Genomic DNA, 24,781 nt, shown 5'->3' on the forward strand with positions numbered 1-24,781 from the left:
CTGTTCTGAAGTAAAAAAAGTTTTTAAAATCCTCGTTAGTACAAAGGCGGAGAGTGAGAGTAAGCCTGTTATCATTTTTAATACTTTAGGATTCACACCATCGCTGGGGGCAAGCCCATCTGGTTTAATTCACCGTATTTCTTTCTCAAGCAAAACATTGCGTTTTCTGCAACAGAATCACGAATATAATAAGAGTTTTACCGAGTCTTCCAAGTTTTTAACGAGAATGTAAATATTGACAGTACAAAATGTTGATGTCTATCAATTCTAAGTGCACTTCTCATACACTACAAGAAGATTCCTACGTAGGCTTGTTGCAGGAGGAACTAGTTTTTTGTCCATTTTTAAGAAGCATGTCGTGACGTGTTTTGCGTAATGTAAGTAAGCCATTTACTGTGGGATTACTTTGTGCAGTATTTGTCTTAATGTACTGAAGCAGTTCGACAGGCTGTTCTTACAGTTTTCCAGCTCCACATATCTACAAGGCCGGCAATGGAAAAATGCATTGTACTTTCTTTCATCTTTCTTGTGTACCATCTGTGTGGTAAGGTTTTATTTTATATTCTATTTTATTGGTGGTAATAGTAGTATTTTCAACATATTTTCCGCCTCACTTGTGAAACTGTAGAACACTACTACTGATATGAAACGACCACTAGATATTTAAAAACAACACAATTTTTTACAACCGCATATGTCAACTGTTATACAAAAATCTGTTTTATCTTAAATACATTTGTACGAGCTATTAAAATCTCTTGCAGAAAACGGTAGAGTTTCGAAGCTTCGGTTACACAGACGAAAACAAAATCAGTGCTTCACAGAAATTAATTTTAAGGATGCGATATAAAAAAAAGCGTCGTGAAACAAAAACATAATACTAGTAGAACAAGGGTTGGCTTCTTGGTTGACCGCCAGGAGATAAAAAGACGTGCCAACGGTGGTAAAGTGGTTTAACGATAAAGCAGCGCCAGATCCGTGTCCGCGCAATGCTGTCATTCGGACAAATCCACGCACACAGCCGGGACTGGATGCGCTCCCGTAATGAGCTTCTTCCCCAGAAGTGAGGAAATGGTGGAAATGAAAGAGGACACGGACGGGCATCGTGGTCCACGTCTAGGGGGATGCATCTTGGTAGCAGCTGGGGTTTCCATAGCTGCCATAGCTGCGATCATCACAGTCAGTTTGGTCAACAAAAGTTCGCCTCCGCCAGGTAATTACATAAAGCTTCAGCAAATCGCGCAAATCGTGTGATCCGCAGTTGTTTTAATCATCTAATAAGCAATTCAGTAATTCCTGCTACCTTTTACTTTACAATCCAAAAACCAGTAGAGACGTAATAAAAACACAAAAGCACATTTCCAGTCCCAGTATTGGGCATTCCGTGTTTTTACTGGCCTCCGGGGGTGAGACTAATAAAATAATTGCAATTAATTATGTGTAGCTGCTGTTCTGGTCCGTCACTTCGGGAGAGTTGTGCGTAGAACCCCAGAATTCAAGACCCGTTTCTCTCCAGGAGGTATTAATTTGGAGCCCATTCCACATCATTTTATTAACAGGGAGAACACACGGTATGTACATATGTCACACGAAAGCACATTCGACTTCAATTTTGTGTCTTATCATGTTCAAACAGAGGTAACGTATTAATTAAACTTACCGCATCTAGGTAAAGCCTAACCGTTTTACATTTTAGGATACTGACTTCTGTTTAAAACTTGACGTCGCTATACGGCAGGCGGTGTTTTGTAAAGAGGATTATCTTCTGACTGGGAAACGCGCACCGAGGTTCTGTACAGTATATCCATTCATCCAGTTGCTAATCGCTTTATCCAAGAGACCGCGGGGAAGCCGGAGCCTCTCTCGGCGAACAAGAGGCGCACAGCAGGGTGTACCTTGGACGGGACGTCAGGCCACCATAGACAGACATGCACACTCTCACAACAGAGCATGTCTTTGACCTACAGGAGGAAACCCCCATGAGCACAGGGAGAAAACTCCCCAAAGATAGCACCCTAGGTTCAGTATTGAATCCAGGGAGCCACTGCTGAAAGGCAGCCATGCTAGCTACTGTGCCACCTGGACTCTGCTTATTGAAAGGGAGAATGAGTTTCTCTCCTGCACTCTCTGCCCTTGTCTTTCCAGGACCAGCCTTCCCTACTGGGGGGGACATGCTGGATTATCTGTTCCAGCTTGGATACATACACGAGAAGGATGGGTTGCATGTTTCCTGGTACCACTCTGCAAACAGTAAGACCGAAATGGAGGAGTCGCTGAAAAGTAAATAAATATTAATTTTTCAAATCTTAATACCTACTGTGTATAGCGAGCACAAAATACAGCTATAACTCAAAGGTGCTAAATAAAATGTTTCATGCTTATTATTTTTTTACCCATGTTTATTGAAATAATCTGTGAGGGTCCTATGTAAGCAGTATGCCTCCACCTGATACTTCGATGTTGTTCAACTGCAGTAAAGTGTTTTTTTTTGCTAAGATTCTGAGATCTGCTGAAATTGGGACACGGGTTACTCATTCAATATTCTGTTGGGACATAAAATTGTCCCCCCTGAAAAACTGCCATATTGCATCCCTCAAAATACACACATTTCTTCTGGAACTCCCTTCTTGACTAACAACAACGCAGGGATCTACAGTTACTTAAGTGTACCTTGGTTCCTTGTCAAGGCTTTCTGTGTGGTCACGTGGAATCTGTGCTGTTATATTCCTGCTTGCGCTACAGAGACCTAAGGATGAGTTCATCTGGGATCTTGCCACGAGTTTTGAAACAAATCGTTTCATGACATGCTGTTATGATCCTTCACCGGTACGTCCATTGAAACACCACAAGTTCACTGTTGACTTTCTGGGTGTTTGGGGTTATTACAATCATTAGAGGTTCAAGTCGGTCCCTGCGTCAGCATGCGTAGGCTCCAAAGGAACAAGTAAAGGTTTCTTCCATTCTGAAAAGAGAAGAAAAGAAACACAACGTTTTGGCTGTGGATGGCCTTCTTCATCATAACGATTAGTATTTGCAGTCCTAGCATTATGACGCATATTTTTTAAATCTAATATTAATATTGCTTTTGATTTGAGATGGTTTTGCCTCAAAATACTACTTTCTTGTTAACTCTGCGTGCACGTGACATTGGAGCATTTGTGCTGCACAGCCTGAGCGTAGCCGTTCGTACATCACAGAACATTTGTCATTACAGTGACTAGTGAGCAGGAAGGGCAGCTTCACGTCGCAATTAGCACTGACTCTCACTCTCACCCTTGGCGAGACCAACAGTTGGCAACAACGTGGCAACCCATAGGACCGTCGTAAAGTTTGCGATTTTGTGCTCAGTTCGAAATTCGTCATTTTTTTTCTATACCCTCAAATGAATTTACTTGGGTACCGCTTTCTTCACGGAGAAGAGCTTTCCTTGGGGGGCCTGTTTGAAGTGTCCTATCCTTGCTTAGGCGAGGCGATGGTCCTTGAGGCTGATGTGAACGTGGAGGGGTACGGCACATCCGGACAGACGAACATCCCCATCATGGCCCACCCCCCCGATATCTACAGCGACAATACCCTGCAGGAGTGGCTCGATGTGGTTCTCAGATCGAAGAAAGGTACTTTCATTCCACTCCTGAGCTCACTTAGGTTTCAGTGCTTACAGTGTACAAAAAAAAGTGAAACTGTTGATCAGCATATTAGAAAGTTCTCTTCTTTTTTTTTTGGATTAGGAATAAAGCTCGATTTCAAGAGCATCGAAGCAGTGGAGCCTTCTTTGGACCTTTTAGCAAGGAAAAATCTGAAATCAGAAATAAACAGACCAGTCTGGCTAAATGCTGATATCCTCCATGGTCCAAACGTGCCTAACTTTGTGCGAGTAATTAATGCCACAAGGTAAGTAGGTTCTTAGTGACTGACATCATAATACTCCACATAGCAAGATCGTAGTATTGGTACACAGCTGGGAAAAACAATACTGTGATCCAGTGTGCATCAGTAATATTGCAGCACTATGACTAGGGAAAGGGAAAGCTCTCCCATAGCTGTGGGTTTTAGCCCAGAGCTAAAAGGGGAACTGCAACATTATTTTCATATTTTGGGGTTAGACAAAATTGCCCTTGATTAGTGCATTTCAAACCGCAATGAAAGTAAAATGTAGACAGTAACTTCACCAAATAGATTAAATTTCCACATATGTGCAGCGCCATGTTCTGCGATTCAGTACAAGGCAATAAAAGGTCTCGTGAGGTGAAATAGCCCTATTACATTTTAAATACTCAGGCTTGTGAATACACCTCTTTTAATCCAATATCAATATTGCTTTTGATGTCGAAACGGTTTTGCCTAAAAAAACTACTTGTTAACTCTGTGTGCAGATCACGTTGGACCCTTTCTGAGATGAAATATCTGATGCACATCCTGTACATATTCGCTGGTACATCACAGTACATTTGTCATTACAGTGACTAGTGAGCAGGAAGGGCCGCTTCACGTCGCAATTATCTTGCACCCAAAAGTGGCGAGACCAGCAGTTTGCAACAACATGGCGACTTACAGTACTTTCACTGTAAGTGAAAGTTCACGACTTGGTGCTCAAATTTGCAATTTGTCATTTTTTTCTATACCGTCAATGAATTGACTTTGTTAGGGAGATTTAATAACCAGTCTGACGGAACTGGGACTGCAGTTCACCTTTAACGCACACATAAGTCAGATGCTCAATGTAGTAACAAAGAGGTGGAGTAGGATCCACCTACATCCAGGCGGTGCTGCTGTCCAAGAAGACCGAGAAGCCGGTCAAGAGCAAGTGAACTTCCTGGCTAAAGCCTCTAACTAAACAGGAACCCTCTGTTGCTCATCCTGCACTCTTAGCTACTCGACGAATGTGGTGTCATGGCAGACTACCGTTTTAAAGAGCCCATTTCCCTCAGATGCTCTGTTTTGTTTCCCGGCATCAGGTTTCTCAGTCTCATCCAAGCGAAATTTCCAGAGGCCACCATCTCTCCAGGCTGGAAGGCTCTCTACCTGCCCCTGTTCCCCGGCGCCACCTACACCCGCGCCATGGTGGAGGAAATGTACACGAGCATCAGGAACGTCACCCAGAAGGTGTCCTTCCCGGTGCGGGCCGTCATGTGCAAACGGGCCTGGCCTCACTTCAGCTGGCTGCTGAGGCAGTCTCCCAGGTGACCGTCGCGCAGTGTTGTTAGAAATAATAATAATAATTGCTAACACTTATATAGCGCTTTTCTGGACACTCCACTCAAAGCGCTTTACAGGTAATAGGGATCCCCTCATCCACCACCAATGTGCAGCCCCACCTGGATGATGCGACGGCAGCCATAGTGCGCCAGAACGCTCCCCACACATCAGCTATCAGTGGGGAGGAGAGCAGAGTAATGAAGCCAATTCATAGAGGGGGATTATTAGGAGGCCATGATTGGTAAGGGCCGATGGGAAATTTGGCCAGGACGCCGGGGTTACACCCCTACTCTTTTCGGGAAACACCCTGGGATTTGTAATGACCACAGAGAGTCAGGACCTCGGTTTTACGTCTCATCTGAAGGACGGCGCCTGTTAACAGTATAGTGTCCCCGTCACTACATTGGGGCATTAGGACCCACATGAGCCACAGGGTGAGCGCCCCCTGCTGGCCCCACTAACACCTCTTCCAGCAGCAACCTTAGTTTTTCCCCGGAGGTCTCCCATCCGGGTACTGACCAGGCTCACACCTGCTGAGCTTCAGTGGGCTGCCAGTTGTGAGTTGCAGGGTGATATGGCTGCTGGCTGAAATATGACTTCGGGGCTCCACAAGGGAGAATTCTAAACCAGGCTGCAGGAAGCCTGGAGAGAGATAAGGGTCTAGTGTTGGGAGCGAAGAAGACTTACAAGAAATAGTTATGTTTCGTTTGAGAAAGCTCCCAGACTGTAATGCATTTGTGGTAGAAATAAACAGGTATACACAGCAGGGCCGCGCCTGATGGTAGATTGTACTGCCAGGGGACACCTCTCACGCTGTTTTCTTTCATACGCAACCTTACAGAGCTGTCAGATGTGTCGGTGTGCCTGCAGCGGTTTCTGGGACAGGATTTTGCTTCAAGACTTTAAATGTCCCCGCCTGAGTGCACACTTAAATCAAGTCACCTGTGTGGTACAGTCTTGGAAATTATAAACAGCACCGTGTATATTCCGCACATTCCAGTATATGCTGACAACCTGAAGAAGGCTCCACAGCCCCAACGCTGTGCCTGTTTTCTTTTCCTTTCAGCAGCCAATAAACTTTGACCTGTTCCTCTGCAGCCTACGCATGCTGACACAGCTACCCATATGCAGTGTTTCTACTTGCAAACCATTGCTGTTTATTCAAATTGACTGAATCATTTACTGGTCATTACTCTTTCTAACTGGGTGGTTTTCCCTGATGTGTCCGTTAAGGCAGTTTATCCAGCCTATGGAAAAACTGAGGATTCCTGATGTTGGATCAGCCCAGTGATGTCTGTATTCTCCCTCCTGTGTTTCAGATACAGCCTTACTCTGTGGCAGGGGAAGTCCGATCCTGTCACTGTGAATGACCTTTTATTCATACGGGACAACAGCCTGTCAGAGCAGATCTACTATGACATCTACGAGCCAGTCCTGTCTGAATTTAAAGAGGCTGCAAGTGAGTGCTAGCTGAGGCCTGAGATGTGACTTGGCAACTCAAGAAGGCCCTGGGTCTGTTTGAAATCTATGCAGTTTGACGTAAAATTTTTGTGCCACCGAATTTAACCGTGAAGATTTTAAAATGCTGCAGTCCACATATGTATGCCATGGGCAGCCAGTCAATGATCACGTATTCCAGTTCTAGATAAAGCATGTGATGTGATTTCAGGAAGAAAAGCACTTTTGGTCACACTGTGTATTAAACATAATACATGTAAGTATAGAATATATTAAGTATAATTTCATTTTACCCAAATCATTTAATCTTTTTTAAAAAAAACAACAGGTATGCAATGGAGGTGTATTTAATCTGAGTTTATCACCGCAATGCTGATAAAACGTGATACCATAGCTGGGCCATGGTACTGCCAAATTAAACTGCAGAAGCACTGTGAGATCACGACAACTTCCAAAGACCCAAGAACATTTGTTAACCTTGTCATCTTAACTGTCTTGAACTTTCTAGAGCAGAACAATAGAAAAAGAAGGTTTTACCCAGGAGGAAATGTGGTGGACTACTTCAGACCTAAGAACTCTGATGGCTTGAATATCCAGTGGTATACTGTTGACAACACCATTGGGCTAATGTCTTCACTGAGAGGTAAAAATGGTCAAAGGCATGTTTGTGGACACATTTTTTAGTTTTTAAATGGGGGAGAGAAATGCTAACTTTTTCATTTACATAGCTAATACTATTTTCATAGCTACTTTAAATTTCCCTGATTGTCTAACGTTAAAAAGCCTTGGTTTTAAATCAAGGAATTTTAACTCTAGCGCCTAAAGTGAAATGTCATCTTTAAAGAATGCAGCAGTGCTAGAAATGTTTGCCTTTAGCCTTTAGTTCCCTTTAGTTTTTTAGTGACAGTCTTTATTGCACACTTTTGACAATATTAGCAATAACATAGAAAGATGAACATACAGTATCTTAATGTTATAAAATGTGTAATTACTGTAGAAACAGGTATACCATAAGATCAAAATGAAAGATAACATTTGGATACAAATCTTTTAAATTTTAATTGTGGATGTAATAAATCCCAAAGTTAAAGTAGTTCCTCTAGTGTTAGACCAGGTACAATGTCTGGTACAAAGAACAGCACTCAGAAATTAAGTACTACCGAAAATTACAAGTATGTCTTCTGCACTTCCTGATTTTGATGACTTGCGATGTCAGGATAATGCCCTGAAAGGATTCCTTCTCTATGTTCATTTATGGAAGAGATTAGTTTTGAAAAGACCTGGGCTAATTCTATTCAACATGCAGCAGAGCAGAGAGAGAAGACTCTTTAAAGGCAGTTCAAGACAGGGACCTTTGTCGGCAATCATAATCTCACCGTTCTGCCAAGGAGGCAAGATAATCAGCTTCTGGCATCTTTATACTCTCCATTTACTGTATCAGTGTTTTACAACATGAGACTTACAAGATCCCTTGTACCCAGAATCAACAAGCACTTATCAGATGACAGAAGTGCAAAACATGTAGGTGTGCTTTCAAAATGGAGATCAGGAGACACAGAGTGTTGTGGGAGTGTGGAACACTCTGGTGCTAAACCCAGTGCCTTGTCTAATTTCATGTGAAGTCTGGATGAGATCTGAATCTGAATGGCCTTCTTTAGCCTCTGACTTTCTTATGGTCTTAAAACGAACTATTCCCAAGCCTGTATTGCATAACAAACAATGCAGTACACACGCAAATGCAAACATTTGCGAAGAAAGACGGGATCATTTTATTTAGGCTTTTTCAATCAGAGCTCTTCCGGAAACAAGTCTCCTTTCTTTTGCATTTGTCGTAGATAATATATGGAGTAGGGTGTCCTGGTGGCAAGGTGGCTGGTATTGCTTTCTTGCAGCGCTGGACCTCAGGTTTCAGTTCCCAGGTTGCTATTTTCATGGAGCTTGTATGTTCTCCTATGTTCACACAAGTGTCCTCCGGTTGTGTGTTTGTGTCTGTAATTGTGTCTGTGTGCCCAGAGATGGACTGGCGTCCTGTCCAGTATAGATCCTGCCTTGCACGCACTGCTTGGTAGTGGTTAGATTTTGGATGGAATTGGTGAAGTACAGTTTGCATAGTGCACTTTAATAATCAATGGTCAGACAGAGGAGCCGTCGGGTGTGTGTTGGAGTGACAGTCCTTTATGCTTGTGTCTGCAGATGAGGACGGGGGGATGCTGGTCATTCCAGTGGTGTCCAGAGAAGGCAGCCTTGAGGTCAGGCTGGTGGACAGGTCCGCACCTGTGCTCCTGCTGCAGGACTGTCTGGACACCATATTCGCCTCTCCCAAACCGTGGGGCATTTACCTGAAGATCAGATCACAAGACGCCCTCGCTCCCACGCTCCTCCTCCTCCAGCAAGCCTACGAGAGCGACCTCCTTCATCACCCCACCTGGATAAACATGGACATCTCCTTTGGGAGATTCCACACACCAGGCTACGTGGATGGCAAGGAGTTTGTAAAGACCATAAACGAGATCTTTCCCTTCGTCACTGTGGCCCCTGGCTGGCCTAACGAGGTGCTGAGCCAAGGTTACACGCTGCCTTTGATCGAAGACATGATGAGGCTCTTCGAGGGACTGTGGCAGGAAGTGTCTTTCCAGCTGCAAGCCCGGGCTCTGGGGAGGTCGTTCCAGGGCATCAGAAAGCTGCTGAAAAGCACCTCCAGGTTCTCCTTAACAACGGAGCACCGACCTGAGCAGGGAAGCTATTTCTCAGGTTACAAGGGACTGATTTTAATCCGAGCCGGACGCAGGGATAGAATCTTCTACAATCTTTCCAGGAACTACCGGGGCAACTTTTTCAGGGATACCTTCACTTCTTAGCCATTTTCCTCACCTCCACCTATAATTATATTGCTTTGACCAATATTGCTTTGATTTTGCTAAGCATTGCACTGCATTGTTTATCTTTGAACCCAGTTTCCCTGATTTCTGACAAGAAAACGCATATTCTGAAAATTCTCATGCAAGACGGTGCTTGATAAGCTTGTTAACCACTACCTTCTTTTTAAACGTTGATGCACACAGCTTGAGAGCAGTTGGTTTTTTGTAAGTAAACACCAACAAAATATTGATGAGACGTAGAAAGAACTCTCAGTTTATAATCACAGTCTTATGGTCTTCAGAAGTGTAACAGGTGTGACACTCTGGAGAGAGAGAATGCTACTGTGGACAGTCCCCATGGGTAAATCAAGGTGATAGGCTGTTACTGAGACTGTCAGCATTTCAGCTTTACGTTGCAGAGTCAAGAGACACAAAACAAGCTCATGTCCACCTGAGATGCATATTTTTCTTCTCCCCTTCTGCTGGAGATGTGAGTGAAATGCTGTATACTGTATTCCCAAGCATGACAAATTCCACTAACAGTACCAAGAAACATCATAAACAAATGAGTGTGATTACATTAGCTGCACGCTGATGTCTGAGGAGATCACTTTGCCTATGACATCAGAGGTCAGTATAAGGAAACTCAAAATAAAGTGATAAAGTGCCTTTAAACCTCACCTTCTTCAGACTGTCTCCTCTCATTGAATCCCAGCAAATAAACACAGATTTGCATTGATGGAATCTTACAGAATGGGATTTGGCCAAATCGGCTGTGCGTGTGGGAGTGTCCTTCTATTCTAGAAACTGGCATCATCCGCAGCTCAGTTATCAGAAAGTTGTGTGTTCCCGATGAGCACTTCCCCCTGATTTCCACTTGCCTCCTCAGGTCCGTGTTTCACCTCTGACCCCAGAGGAAGCCATCGGACTGACTTTGCCAACGCTGTTGAGGGTTTGGGATGCTGGGATCTGGTCCCCTTATAGTCTTCTGTGTCCGAGCTCCTTTCCCCTGCCTGCACGGGAGAATCCAGAGCAGCAGTTCCTCCCAGCAGACTGCGAAGGCACTGACTCCTCTGTAGGAAGAGAAGCAGGCTACTCCGGGGCCTTGATTTTCCAAGGGGAGCTGAAGAATGGCTGGAGAGGATGTATTGATTTCTCCGGGTGTACTTTAGTGAAGACTGATTGTCACCCGAGCCCATCACTCAGGTGCTAATTGAATATAATTGATTGTCTTAATTACTCCACATTATTATTTAGCAGATGCCTTGGGTGGCTTGTGACAGGCTCGAGGTCTCCTGCGCTTGGTTCTGGTCTGCGATACGAACAGGAGCCGAGGGAAGATTAACACACAGACCCAGTACAACTGCGGACACGGGTTCCAGTTCCTCCTAGGCTGTCGCAAGGCCCTCCTGCCTGGCCTCTCGGCCAGTGCTGTTCACCCTGTCTAACTATGCTGCTGGTTCTTGCCCACTGGGGCTGTGTCAGACCCTCCTGTCTGTCCAGCCTGGTCCTCTGCTTCCACCAGCTCAATAATAATAATAAAGTACTAATAATAGTAGTAATAATAATTCCTTATACTTATTTAGTGCTTTTCTAAACACTCAAAGCGCTTTCCCAACCAACACCAATGTGCAGCCCCACCTGGATGATGCAACAGCGGACAGAGTGTGCCAATACACTCTCCACACATCGCCTATTACTGGGCAGGAGAGCAGAGTGATGAAACCAGTTTATACATGAGGATTATTAGGAGGCCGTGACTGGGAAAGGCCAGGGGGAGCTTTAGCCAGGACACTGAGGGAACACCCCTGGCCTTTTGCTCTTTTCAAGAAACGCCCTGGGATGATAAAGTCATGAAGATGAGTACGGATTTATTCACTGAGGGCTACAGCAAAGAAAAAACACAACTGCATGAATTTAAAATAAATTTACAGAGTGACACCTTGAAATTCCAGAAACATTTCCCTTATTAGAAATAATTCACTGGGCGGGTACTGGCATTAGACCAAAATAAGAGCCCGTAAAGACCAAAAGGTTACTTTCTGGAGGTGGAAGTAACTCTTCAGCAGTGTTCCTATCCAACAAACTACAGCATTTAAAGAATTCAACACATTGTGATTTATTTAGATCTTGTAAAAGAACACAATTTCATCTATCTAAATTACAATACTGATTATTGAAATATTTAAACAAGTTGACGGCATGTTATGAAACATCTATGAGATTACAGTACTGGTATAGAATTTATAAGGTCATAGAACACACCAATGTTCCAGTAATAATGCACGTGCATCAACATCAGGAGTGTTAAGCAGCACAGACTGCAAATTGTTCATTTCTCACTTGCGAAATGTGCAGTACTTCTAATGCATTCTGTGTGAATACTCTAAGTCCCTGTGGCCTGACAAATAAAAAATGCAGGCTATGGTCTCAAAACACACTTGGAAGGCCAAGATTGTACCTAATGAGACAAGTCAAGGGCTGCACCATCTGAGATCTCTGGAAATTCTGAATCAAGAGTAAAAGGACATGTAAATGTAGACAGTTTGAAAGGTCATGAAATGGTGTAGGACTGATTTCCAGAGACTGCTGTACCTACGTAAGAATGTGCTGAAATGCATTACGGCGAGGATTGACGTTTCTTAATTTTTTTTTTCCAAGAAAGGGAATCTTTGGGAAAGTGATACAGAGTGGAGCACAACTGCTGGGATGGAGTGTTATTCCTCGCTGCCCTCAGGTCTCTTGTTCCAGCCGCTGATAGCCGCTGCTCAGTGAGAAACGGAGAACCTGAAGCCAACCGATACTGAATCGGAAGGAGAGGGAAGACTCCTACCACTCACAGCACCGGACACACTGCGTGTCGGTATTTAAGTAAAGAACGAAACAAAACGTGCACGCAGACCTAGGTCTCTTCTTAAATTCTACACTGGCGAAACAAAACCGTCTTCCTGTGTCCCATCCCAGCATCACAGCGCCGCGGACAAGGCCGGAGAGCCACCCTTGTTCTCCTCCAGGAACTTGCTGCAGGCACAGAAGGTGCTGTAGAAAGTGGAGGAGAGCCCAGCGATGTCGGTGGAGATGTATGGCAGCACTCCTGGTGTTGCTTGGTTGTAGTAAGTTATCTGCGCAAAACAATAGACGAGAAAAATGGCTTGAGGAGGGTCAGTGTTCAGCCTGCTCCTTTTCAATCGGGAGCAATCCGTTAGCCGTACTGGGGATGTTCCTCTCCGGTCCTGATCTCCCATCACTGCAGGCTGACTCGTTTCAGGTTTCAGTGGGCGGCACGTGGTCCCCCAGATATTAGTGTAACCAGGGAGCAGGGGTACTCTGTAGAACGTTCACAAGGTGACGCAAATCGAAAAACTCCTTTACCTTGGTAGTGGTGTTGGATTCTTCCCAAATCGTGAATCCCGCGCATAAGACCTCGCCCCTTTTGAACTTGTCCGTGGGAGGGTGACTGGGCAGCGTGACGGAGCGCAGCGCTATCACGTACGGATCCCTGGGGGGAGAGACAGGGTCATTCCCCGGCCCAGCGTTTAACGAGCAGCAGACCAGCAAGACAAAATCGAATGCAGACAGGGGATGAGTCACTAATCTGTTGTCCCGATGCATTGAAGCCTCCTGCTCTCCCCTTGCTCTCCAGACTTGCAGACACTTCTCCCCCATCTGTCTTTAAAGCCTACCACGTTATGCAGTTGCCACTTCTGATCTGCGCAATGACCCTGGTCCTCATTCAGTTAAGGTCACTCCAAAACCTAAACCCCAGATCCACTGAAGCTGAGGGGGACGGATACTTTTTTCACACACAAGACACTATAAGCTTTCCCAATGTCCTGGGCACAGAACAGTATTAAATATTATCATTCTGATGCTAAAAGGTTCTGGATCCACAGTGCTTTGAAGCCCTACCACGCTACTTGCATCGAAAACAAGAACAATACCAACCCCTTGTCACATGGCCTCCTTCTTGACGCCAACAGCACAAAATCCTGGAACTTGCTGTCTTTGCCCACAGAGGGAGTGAGCACATAGTAGATCATGTCATCTTCATCCACCTCCTGGATCAGTTCGCACTTTCTGTACAGAAGGATAAAAGTGCGATACACCACATGCAGATGAAAAGGGAACGCTTTTCCGTCCACTGCCCACAGCCACTTCTCCTTAAGGAGGGCGATAGTGAGACAGAGCCTGAATCAGCAGACACGGGGATTACAGTCCGGAGGGGACACCAGGCCATCACAGCGCACGAGTGCACATGGACACGAAAGCACAAAAATAATCATGTGCAGAGGCAACAGCACATAGCAAGTCTTTGGGAAGTGCAAGGGCAGCAGTAAAGAACAGCCATGCCAACATGGTGAAGAACATGCACACTCCACACAGAGGGTATCACAGTGCGGAAACAAACTCGGGGCCCGACAGCTCTGAAGCAGCAGTGCTGGGCGCCACGCTGCTGTGCTTCCCACGCAATACTTTTATGAGAATTTAAAAAAAGAAATCCATTCTAAAACCAAATGAGAAATCCTTGGCCGAATCAAAGCAGTAATTTAATGTCGTTATGTGCTTTGGGGCGGCTGTGAACGGCAGCTGTTTAGAAAGAGGAACAAGCACAGCCGAGATGAACTGCAAACAAGCGCGAGTAGGGGAGAGGAAAAAGGAATAAATAACAGAAAGCAAACTTTAGATTTGGTGCTCTCTCTACGCACTTGTAGTGTTTGTCCCACTCCTGCCTGCGGCCAAGGTCGGACAGCAGGATGAAGACCCGCTCTGCTGGCATGTCCACATTTGTCTCCACCTTGAACGACAGGAACTGGTTCTCTTCCAGCGTGTAAAGGCTCACCTAGGCCAAGAAAACACAAGGCCCATGTCTTAGCGTACTCTTTTAAAGCCAGGAGCCCCGCACAGCTTTCCGGACCTCACCTTCCGTCTCTCCGAGTTCAGGACCCAGCTGTTCTTGGATGCGAGCACCTTGAGTGCCGAGACATTGTTATAGCTGAGGTAAACCTAAAAGCAGAAGAGGGAGACGGAAAAAGGTGACTGCTCCTTGTAAAAAGAAAAAAAAAAGAAAATGCAACCAAACGGTTTTCAGGCTTAATTCTCTTTATGTTAAAATAGCATGTAAGACGACCTAATAAATTACGGCCATAGCCACTGACTTGATCCAGGGTCTGCAGATTACTGCTTCTTGATTTTTTGCAGATATCCGAAACTAAAACATGGTAGAACACTAAGAGAGGTACACTCGATGTTTGCTATTCAGTCGTAGTATGAAGGGTTTTTTTTTTTAAATTGGACATGGTAACAAGCTGAGTAGCTTAGTGCTGGGTAAACAGTCAGTTTTTTAAAAATGGCGTCATGCTTGCTGCCTGACCGGAGTGAATTTTTCCCAGCGCTCGCTAGGCCTCTCCCCCCCGTCTCTGTATTACCTGGTTGATAGGGTCCCAGGGCACAGACAGTGGCACCTCCGTTTGCTTGCAGGAGATGATGTATTTCCTATAGGAGACAGAAAGACGAAGTTTCCTGCGAAATGGCAGTGTTTGCAGTCCACACTGAATAAGCGCGGAGGAAAGGTACTGCCTACACTTGTTGTCATAATGAACGGTGGAAAAATGAGGCTTTTAGGCAGGAGTCAGTAAGTGGACTTTATCTATAGGTGAAAATGTTTTAAAACGCTTCTTTCGCCATGCTGGCAGAAGCAAACGACACACAGCAGCTGTCTCAGTCCTTCTGAAGACTCCTGTAAACACAGCTGCCAGTTTTGTAGTGGCTCGCTCCTCGTGAATAAATCATGAGCACATTAAACCTCCTCATTGTGCCAGGGAACAGAAAAAGACTGTGACTGCGGTCTCCGTAGTTTTACACGCACATCTTTCTCCAACTGCTGTGCACAGGCTAGCAGACTGCAACGGCCTTTTCTACAATTGCAGTCTGCACACAGTCGTCTCGTACACAAAGACACCACGGGAGGGACGTTTGTGAGGGTTCGGTGCAGAGAACTGTTACGAACAGCCAAACTCGCAAATAAACAAGTCCAGCCCTATTCCACTGCATAATGCACTACAGTATAGAAGTATGTATGGCTGAAAGACAGTAGCCCTCCCTTATATAATAATTAAAAGTACTAGTGCACCGTCTTTACATTAATTTAAACAACACTGATCAGCTCACACAACTTATAGTAATCAGTTCAAATAAAGAAAGTGAATCCCTCCCGTGTCCAGTGGATTTCTATGCTTTCTCTGCAAAGTCATGTCCAGCTGGGTGGTGGGTACCTGGGGAGGGGCAAGGCAGGGAGAGGCTCAAGATTCGTCTCAAGATCCTAGGTTGTTGCACGCCTAAATATGAAAGTTGCGCTTGACAACCTTCAGCTCGGTTTCAACAACCTCGGCAGTCAGACTGAACCGTAAGTGAATCTGCGAATATTAAGTTCATAGAAGTCAAGACCCTACAGTCTGAAGCCCAGGAACTGTATCTCAGAACTAGGCTGTACAGGTTAGCAGGGAGTACCCTCATGCTTTTTCATGGGTATTGTTTGGGCAAATTTCAACAAAGGTGAAACTGTAAAATTAACTGGAATATCCATCCTTGCATAACAGGTCCCACAACTGACTCATTATATTGTCATGGGGAAGGTAGTATTTAAGGGATTACATAAAGGAAAACATATTGTGTCTACTTTTTAGCTCACCATAGTATTCAGAAGTGTTGCTAGTGCACACAAGACACAATACGTCTTGCTGGGATCTTATTTCCTTTGTGGTCTGGAATGTAAACAACCCAATACACAACAGAACCTGGACACGTACTATTGCTCCATAATTGCAGAATTACATCAGGTCCTTCGCTGACGTTCCCGTGTTTGGATAGGAGATTTTCATGTTGCTTACAACAACCATACAGGACTGGTGCTGTGCAATGGGCAATGCCTTTTTAACACATTTTCAAGGAGAAGAAGTGACCACAACAGAACATGAGATGAAAATGTCTGAATTGTTGCACATTTGTAGCATGGTGTTTTTGGGTTGCGGTTGCGTTTTTTGAGCGATTTGAACTTTTGTTACAGAAAAACATGTTATAGCAGGGAGTACATAAAATGCAAGTAGACCACCTTTATAGTGCAGTTGCTGGTAGTTCACCTTGTTTAATCCAAACTATAACACATTAGTACGATTAGTGCAGTTCAATAAGAAAATATTTCCTGTAAATACTGTATGATATACTTTAAAAGGAAGAGGAGTGTAGTGAACATGTGTGGAAACAAAAATAACAGTGACAAGTTTACAAAAGAAATAAAATCACGAACACCTGGAGAAAAATGCACGTTTATTCAGTTTATCACCAGATCAGAATGCCCACGTCTCATTTCCACGGTGTCCTACTGCAGGACTGCTGCTGCTTTTAGCAGTCTGCTGAACTACATGCTATTGGCCGTGAGCACTGAAAAATGCTGGAAGCCAGATTATTGGTTGTCAAATAACTCATGTTTCAACACAGGGCAGGATCTGATGATTCCAGGAGAAAGAAGTAAGAGGCACTACTTCCAACTGCTCAGGACTGGACGGGAGTTTTTAGCCAGTATGTCCGAATTAGAGCAGATTTCTACATCAGAAGCAGACAGCAATGCAGCACTGAGTGCCTACCCAAGATAATAGATTATCTTGTATTACTGATAGCACTGATACTTGGAAAACAGCTAAAAACAGCTCCCAGTTTCCATGTGCTTACTGGTGGCCCTGAGTAATTCTACACTCTTTGGGACAATTGCAGGAAATCTTTCCTCTTGACTGCCGGCTTCTAATGCATGCATTTACAACCAGAGGCACTTTCCAACGATAATGGATTACCAATAAATCAACAATGTCTCTAACTTTTACTGATCTCCAGGGAAAGTGGTACTCTTTGTTTTGCATCAATACCATTTAGGCACAGCGCAGCCTACTACAAACAAAGCAGAGCAGTCAAAGAAAGGCTGAACACCACCTGAAGTCCTGTCAGAGCCCGGTCATGTGTTGACATCTCATGGATCACTTTCTAACCATTTCTAACTTAAAGCTGGTTAAGCTTGGCTACTTGCATTCATAAGCTTAAAGCAGTTTTTTTAAAAAAGGGCAACCCCTCAAGTGACGAAAATCAGAGAACCATCCTGATTTAGCGCTGGACTAAAAGGCAGGACTGGCTAAAAGATGGAAACAAAGCACGACTGCAATGCGTTTGCGCAGCTGAACTTGCAGCTACTCTGTTTGCAATCCCAGCAGAGACACCGCTCTTCAATGGCCTTCTTACCTGTCAAGTCTGATCTTCTTTCTGGCAATGGCTTCCTGGTATCTCCTCTTCCCATCCTGCCAATGGAAACCCCCATGAATTCAAGGGAAGTGTCCCTCGTCTTTACTGTAACCCCTCAAAGGCACCAGGCACTAGTACCCACACGAGGTCTTGCAAGAATGTAAAAAAACCCGGGTCGAGCATGACAGCCTCACACATGCAGCACTGTGACATCAGAGATCGGAAGGCTGCAGCAATGTTTAGTGAAAGAAAAAGACAGCAAGCAGCTCTTGCAGAGCAATGTGAATGTGAATGATCAGGAAAGAGTAGAAGAGAGGAAGAATTCTTGTTGGAACAAGGTCAGGGGTGTTATTCTGTGGCTTCATAACACTGACCTTTTCATATTTCTCTCATATAAACAAAAATACATTTGAAAGGTTAACTACAAACCTTAAACATTTAATTTTTATTTCTGTATTAATCTACCTCTAATTGTCTTAGCTGCCAGCCACACTTCAGTCTATAAGTATAAATGGTCAGCTTGTAGAGGCTGTTCCTAGTTTGAAAACACAAAGAATGTTTTTTTTTAAAAAAAACCCACGCAGAGATTATCGCTCTTGAGAAGGTTAAGGAGCTTAAAGTTACCAAACAGAGCTGGCCTACACAAGTCATTTCCTCTTGGGGAGATGGGGATCGTGGTGGCAGAGGCAGAGCAAAGCTCTTAAGGATTATAAACATGGGCAGCAAAATGATTTCAGAAACGGAACCAGCTGAACCACATCTATACTGGGAGTGTTTACAGCAGAGCAGTGTTAATATCAAATGATGCTTCACATCCACTACACTCCAAATCTGAAAAACTACCTTCTGGAAGAAGTGTAACCAAAGGTTACAAAAAACATTTTTTAGAAGTTCATTCGGAGTGCTGTTTTACTCTTTTATGACGTATGGGCCCCTTCACAGCACTGCATTGACAGCATGTATAAGCAAGCAGCTCACACCTGAATCTTGTTTTTTGTAGTGTATTGTACAAAACAATACAGTACAAAATATTGTTATTTACATTATTATAACTATCAATAATATATACTGTATAATATTATGGCAGTTATTTATATTGTTTTAACTGGATACATCTGTAAAATCCACTGGATGTGTTAAGTGCCCTGTGTATAATTGTGTGGACAATAATGGAGACTCTGATTCTGATTCGGGAGCAGGTAAATTCGGGGCTGGGGACACACACGGTGTGGCAGAAGGATGCCCGGGGGGCTCTCACCACAGGCTCCGGTCGGATGTGAGGGAGTGTGCAGGGCTTGTCGTCTTCTCCCAGCACCTCGAAGGTCATGAACGCGCTGTTGATGTGCCGCGGCGGCTCTCCGCCCTGATAGGCCTCTGCACACACGCCGACCTCCACACTGCGGCACAGAGAGGAGACACGCGTGGCTACAGGAGGGAAGAGCAGGACAGAGCCTGCAGCCCCCAGCTCCTCAGACACTGGCGTACCACAGCCCAGGCCTTGGGGTGAAGATCCGGCTTGATTACTCCACTGTGTACACAAAGCCCTAACCTCAGCACTGCCAGAACACTGCCATTTATTGTTCACATTTCCTGAGTCATCAAGCGGCTACAGGCATGCAGCTTGTTTTTCGCTTACTTTCCGAGACAGGGATAAAAGTGCATATTCATCCAGGATCAACCCGCTGTATAGCTTCGCTGGAGCCTTTGGGCAAAGGGGGCTGAACAACACCCCATCCATAGTAGGTTAAGCTTAGTAGGCTAAGATACGGTGTATACTGTGTCTAATATGGATACAAAATTAATATTATTTGGCTGGCACCTTCATCTATGATTACATTAAAAAAAACAAAATAATAAAATAGCACATACAAAAATGTAAACACATATGTAAAACAACGGCATACAAAATTAATCACATTAAATCTAAATGCCATAATGAATAAAGGCAGTGCCTAAAATTCGTAAACACTGAAACTGGGAGTCAGAAGCACAGCGACATTTTGTGCTCACGACTACCAGTCCTTTGAGTTGGGGATTATTCAATGAGCGCCCACAGTATCTGCAATAAGGACAAAGTCACTTACAAAGCAATCCAACATGCAAAAGACTTTGGTACAAACTTACCAAGCCCTTTCATCTAAAAAACAATGGCCTCATATACTTTTATTGTGCTTTCTTAATCATCTGTCCTTGAGCAACATCTTATCTCTGATTTATCTTAATCAGTTTTTACTGCCGTTGTGCTACAGCCTCACTGACAGCTTAATATTTCATCGGGACAATTATGCATGAAGCTGACACAGAGCAATGCCCTTCCGAAGCCACTGTGTTATTACCGCGCAGAAAACAAATACTTGCAGCCACGCTTAAATCGGAGTACAAGCACCAGCGCACTGTAGTCAATAAGAAAATGTGTTTTTCAAAGGTTTGCCCAAAATAGAAGATTACCAGTAATTCTGTTCACAAAGACTAACAGTACGCTGGGCAAACGTCCCGAGATCGAATTCTTCCGCGACGGGGGTACCTTTAAAGCGGAGACGACGGCACCGAAAATTTTTGGCGCGCCCTCTCTTTAAAGCCCTGGCCAAATACGAAGACAGTACGTACAGTTATAATTCAAACGGAATTAAAAACTACACATCCCAGTTACCATGGTGGTGCTTGTGATCATTGCGTTTAACCAACGAAACACGGCGAAAAACCAGTCACATGACTTTGGGGCAGAGTTTCGAAAGCTTAACCTATCAGCAACAAAGCGAAATTTACACGATAGGCTACCTCAAACTGTCAGTTACACGACTGTGTATGTCGCTTAAGCCACTCCTATTTGGCATTTTAGTTATGGAGGCGAGAAGACGCCCCCCCCCCCCCCTCTCTGGGTGTCTGATTTGCCGCCATGTTTAACCGTCCGTGTCCGAATCGCAGTAGCTACGCGTATGAAATAAAGTTCATTCCAGCTACAAAACATATATATTTTTGTGGTAAGAGGGCGCAAAACATCAGTATTTACTGCTATTAATTACTGTACGATTTATAGTTGAAATCTGAGCCTAGATATAAAGTTAGATATAAAGTTAAAATCTCGACAAAGCAATGTAGGAAATACAGAGAAAAGAAATCCTTTCTGACATCAAATCGATCAAGGTCTCTAAAACGAACAAGAAAAAGAGGATTTTCGGAGGGCAATTACGCTGTGTTTATATAGGATAAGTGATCTATGAGCAATCTAATTTCTTGTTCGTTTAAAACAGTGAAATGTCAGCTGCAAAAGATCGCACCAGAAACAGCACTCTCTCTGCCTGTCATAGACGTTCAGGAAAGGCTGAATGAAGTCATGTTAAGAACAATAATTCGGTGATCAATAATAACAGTTGTAGGACAAGAAACAAAAGATAATGAAAACTTCTTTAGGCTAAAACTCAAGTTCATTCTACAAATTAAGGCAAATGAAAATTCAGGATGTTAAAGTGCTAGAGGTGTAAAAAATACAAAAATGCACATGAGTAAAAAGTTTTAGAAATGGAGCAGGTGTTGCTTTGAAATAAGCAAACAGAAAAAAAGCCATGACTAAAGTGCAGAAGAGGGATGCAGGAACACTTGCTTAGATATACAAAAAAAATCACAAAAAGGTGTATGTTACAAAAGAACATGCAAACATGTTCATCATGTACATCAATTTCCCTTCACGATCAATAAAGTCTTATCTATAAACATGAAACAGAGTGAGGAATCAGAAAATTAGCATGCATAAAAAACAGCAATTCTGTCAGTGAGCCCTAAATGAATTAATAGCAACCATGGTTTCATGGAGGGCTTCTCAGATAGTTGGGCATTCAGGTAGATTGCCAGGTGAAAGGATTTGTAAACATACTTTGTTAAAGCAAGTCAGTTTTTTCTGCAACACATAAAAGACATTTTTCCAAGAAAGTTTAGCCTTTGTCACTAATGAAACCACTAAATAAAGACATAAATATAGAAATCTTAAGATTTTGTTATTCAATGTTGGTAGCAGGATGAACTGTGCTAAGTGTATATTTTGTCGCAGCTTTGCTGCAAGATGTTAACAGTGAAAAAAGGTATTTAGAAATGAGTTATTTCAAGAAGAAAATGTTCAGAATAATTGCAAATCTAGCAGGATAGAGAAAGCACAGAAAACAGGCAGTTAGATTGATCAGATTAGTATGAAAAGTTATTTAGCAAAGGGAATGAGAAGAGTGACAAACTAGTATGCTTTAGATCTTTTTATCTGGACCAGGGAAAACTGATCATGTTTCTCTATAACAATAATAAAAAACTTTATTTTATATATCACCTTTAAAAGTGGCATCTCAAAGCATTACAGTAGATATAAAAACAGATAAAAGGACCACAGATTACAAAGTAAATACATATAAGAAAGACAAGCAGTTAGAGGTGCTACCAAAATTAGAAAATGAAGCAGATACAGACACTAAGTCTTCTGAAAAGAAAGGTTCTGAGGTTAGATTTAAATGCACTCAGGGTACGTGACTGATATCACTGGGAATACAAATTGAGAGCTCTGGGGTGCAGCTAGAGAAGACCCTGTCACCCACAGAATGTAGATGTTCTTGAGGACAGCTAGAAGACCAGAGTCAGACGGACAAAGGTGGGGAGTAGACAGATAATAAGCCATATACTGTAGGTACTGAATGAGGATGAGGATTTTGAAGTTGACTCGAAACCTGATAGGTAACCAATGCAAGGACTTGAAAACAGGTGTAATGCATCCCTGATAGGATTCTCGCTGTCATATTCTGAACATATTGAAGATTGCTCAGTGTGGATTTAATTTCCCCAGTGAACAGGATGTGCATTTATTAATTCTAGAAAAAAAAGCCTTTCTTGATTTCTCTAGTTCTTAGTTTCTCTAGTTCCCTTTAAAATAAACTATTATTCCACAATGCAGAGTATTATATGGACAGTATTTACACATGATATTGTGATTTGAAGAAATGAACACAAGCAGCTTTTCGAGATTTAAGTGTTGGCTGAGTTATTGCAGGATAAAAAACTAGAGATGTTGGTAAGAAGATAATATTGGGATAGCTGAGGAATACACTGATAACAAGAACACTTCCTAATGGGGTTAGGCATACTTTTGATGAAGATGATGAAGTTAACTGAGTGTATGTTTACATAGATACTGAAATGAGGATTGTATTTTAGATTTTGTGTAGTTGCTAGCATTGAACTGTGTGTTGGATGCACATGAATTGAAGGAATGGGCAAACATCGCTGATGCGGATCCACAGAGCCAGCATATTAAGATGTTTATAATTAGAGGCAATTTGTTTAAATAACTAGGTATGGATACTGATGTGCAAGAGAGGTGGAAAGGCTGTTTACTTAAGCCAGCACTATAAAATATTTTATTCTCAGTGAGATGCTGCCATTTCATAGTGGGTTTCTAACACTGTGTATAGTTCAATCCACACAGTGCCTTTACTTCCATCCATTTCTAATCTCTTTATCCAGTACAGAGGATTAGGAGCCTATCCCAGTAAGCAACGGACACAAGGCAGAATACACCCTGGACATAGCGCCAGTCCATCACAGGACAGACAGACACAAACACACACACCAGGGCCAGTTTTCCCATAAACCAATTAACTTACCAGTATGTTTTGGAGTGCGAGAGGGAGTCATATCACACATATGGAGAAAAACCATGTAACCCAGAGAGAACATGCAAACCCCACACACACAGGATGGCAGGAATTGAATCTAGGACCCTAGTGCTCCAAGATAGCAATGCTAACCACTTTGCCACCATTATAAATGGATGGATATCTTAGTTATCTTTCTAGTTCACAGGTTTGCATGCATAATTTAATTTTGAAAGGCGCCGAGACATCAGGTACTACTGTTGTATTTATGAAAAAGAAACAAAACAAAAAGCATACTAACAACTGTGCCATCCTACTCTTTAGTTAATACAATTTATTATTTATAAACAGTTAACATTGTTAGCAAAATATTTTGAATTATATTTAGTCAGATTTAATGTATATTTGAACAATGAAGATATATTTTTACAAGATGCGGGGGAAAGTGCAACAACTTATTACAGTGCTAAATTTAATATTGATTGCTTATAGTTTATGCTAACACCTAACTTTCTTAATTAGGTGTAATTAAAACAGTGAACTAAGTGTAACATACCATTCAGAAATACAATCGAGAATAGTTTTGTGGTGTTTGTATGGAAGAAACGTTTCTAAAATGTATAACGTAACAAATTTAAAGACGATTAAATTCTGTAATCTTTCCACTTGTAATGTCATTAGACAGAACAAGAAGTTTCTGCTTTGTCTAAGGATGGTATCAAAAAGTAGTCTAGGTGGTGAGAAAGCTGTGCTTAATGATAATTAAGTGACTTAAAAGTAAAAAGAGATGGTTCATATTGCTTGATTAATTTTAAAAACTAAGTTATAAATGCAGACGCGATCGCTGCCATAAGCGCTCCAGGCAGTAGAACGTTCGTTCTGTGCTGCTGAGCTCCGCGCCTCCTCCCTCTCTCGGTGCCGCGCCCCTCTCTGACGGACCGCAGTGGGCGGTACGCTATTTTCAGAGCCTCTGATTGGGAAAAAAAGACCTGCTGATGAGTTTCACACAACAGGAAGAGAAAAGAATGGGATTTTTTCTCTTCGAAACGTGTGTTGTCTTTATGAAATTCGTGTATTTTAAACGTTTAATTAAGAAGTAAAAACCTTACAGCGTACACAGAGATTCTGAGCTGATCACGAGGAAGAAAAATCACCCATTTTTCGCGCATAAAAAGTGGTTTTTAACTCTCGTAACCCATTTTTATACGTTTTAAAGTCGTGCAATGTCTAAGTTAAGCAGGAACACATCATTATATCTCATTTTTTATTTCTTTTTAAAAAAAATTAAAAATCGTTTGCCCAGCCTACTAACAGTTAGAGACTCAAAGATTCTTTTGTCTTAACGTCAGTCTCACACTA

At 43.0% G+C, this 24,781-nt stretch overlaps 2 protein-coding genes across 8 annotated transcripts in view; one reads left to right on the forward strand and one right to left on the reverse strand.

The window, feature by feature from the left end:
• The first annotated feature begins 389 nt into the window (after nucleotides 1-389).
• On the forward strand, nucleotides 390-10,192 carry fam151a (family with sequence similarity 151 member A). 2 transcript variants are annotated; one of them, XM_088597998.1, is made up of 8 exons: nucleotides 390-544; nucleotides 2,146-2,280; nucleotides 3,465-3,614; nucleotides 3,729-3,891; nucleotides 4,956-5,180; nucleotides 6,516-6,655; nucleotides 7,163-7,297; nucleotides 8,848-10,192. In XM_088597998.1, the coding sequence occupies exons 1-8, from the start codon at nucleotides 493-495 to the stop codon at nucleotides 9,510-9,512; spliced, it is 1,665 nt and encodes a 554-aa protein (XP_088454124.1). In that variant the 5' UTR covers nucleotides 390-492; the 3' UTR covers nucleotides 9,513-10,192. The 2 variants fall into 2 exon arrangements, with proteins under 2 accessions (XP_088454124.1, XP_088454123.1); XM_088597997.1 differs by lacking the exon at nucleotides 390-544 and adding an exon at nucleotides 965-1,213.
• Nucleotides 10,193-11,606: 1,414 nt separating this feature from the next.
• Nucleotides 11,607-24,781, reverse strand: part of acot11b (acyl-CoA thioesterase 11b) — a 33,053-nt gene continuing 19,878 nt past the window's right edge. For all 6 annotated transcript variants that reach the window (XM_088597992.1, XM_088597991.1, XM_088597993.1 and 3 more), the window contains exons 9-16: nucleotides 19,054-19,192; nucleotides 17,796-17,851; nucleotides 14,939-15,005; nucleotides 14,428-14,516; nucleotides 14,219-14,347; nucleotides 13,458-13,589; nucleotides 12,885-13,011; nucleotides 11,607-12,634 (exon numbers count right to left, since the gene is read on the reverse strand). In XM_088597992.1, coding sequence (XP_088454118.1) covers nucleotides 12,479-12,634; nucleotides 12,885-13,011; nucleotides 13,458-13,589; nucleotides 14,219-14,347; nucleotides 14,428-14,516; nucleotides 14,939-15,005; nucleotides 17,796-17,851; nucleotides 19,054-19,192 — 895 coding nt within the window. In that variant the 3' untranslated portion in view covers nucleotides 11,607-12,478. The remainder of the gene's footprint in view (nucleotides 12,635-12,884; nucleotides 13,012-13,457; nucleotides 13,590-14,218; nucleotides 14,348-14,427; nucleotides 14,517-14,938; nucleotides 15,006-17,795; nucleotides 17,852-19,053; nucleotides 19,193-24,781) is intronic.

This window comes from Lepisosteus platostomus, chromosome 11 (assembly GCF_059453375.1).
Source record: "Lepisosteus platostomus isolate fLepPlt1 chromosome 11, fLepPlt1.hap1, whole genome shotgun sequence".
Classification (NCBI taxonomy): domain Eukaryota; kingdom Metazoa; phylum Chordata; class Actinopteri; order Semionotiformes; family Lepisosteidae; genus Lepisosteus; species Lepisosteus platostomus.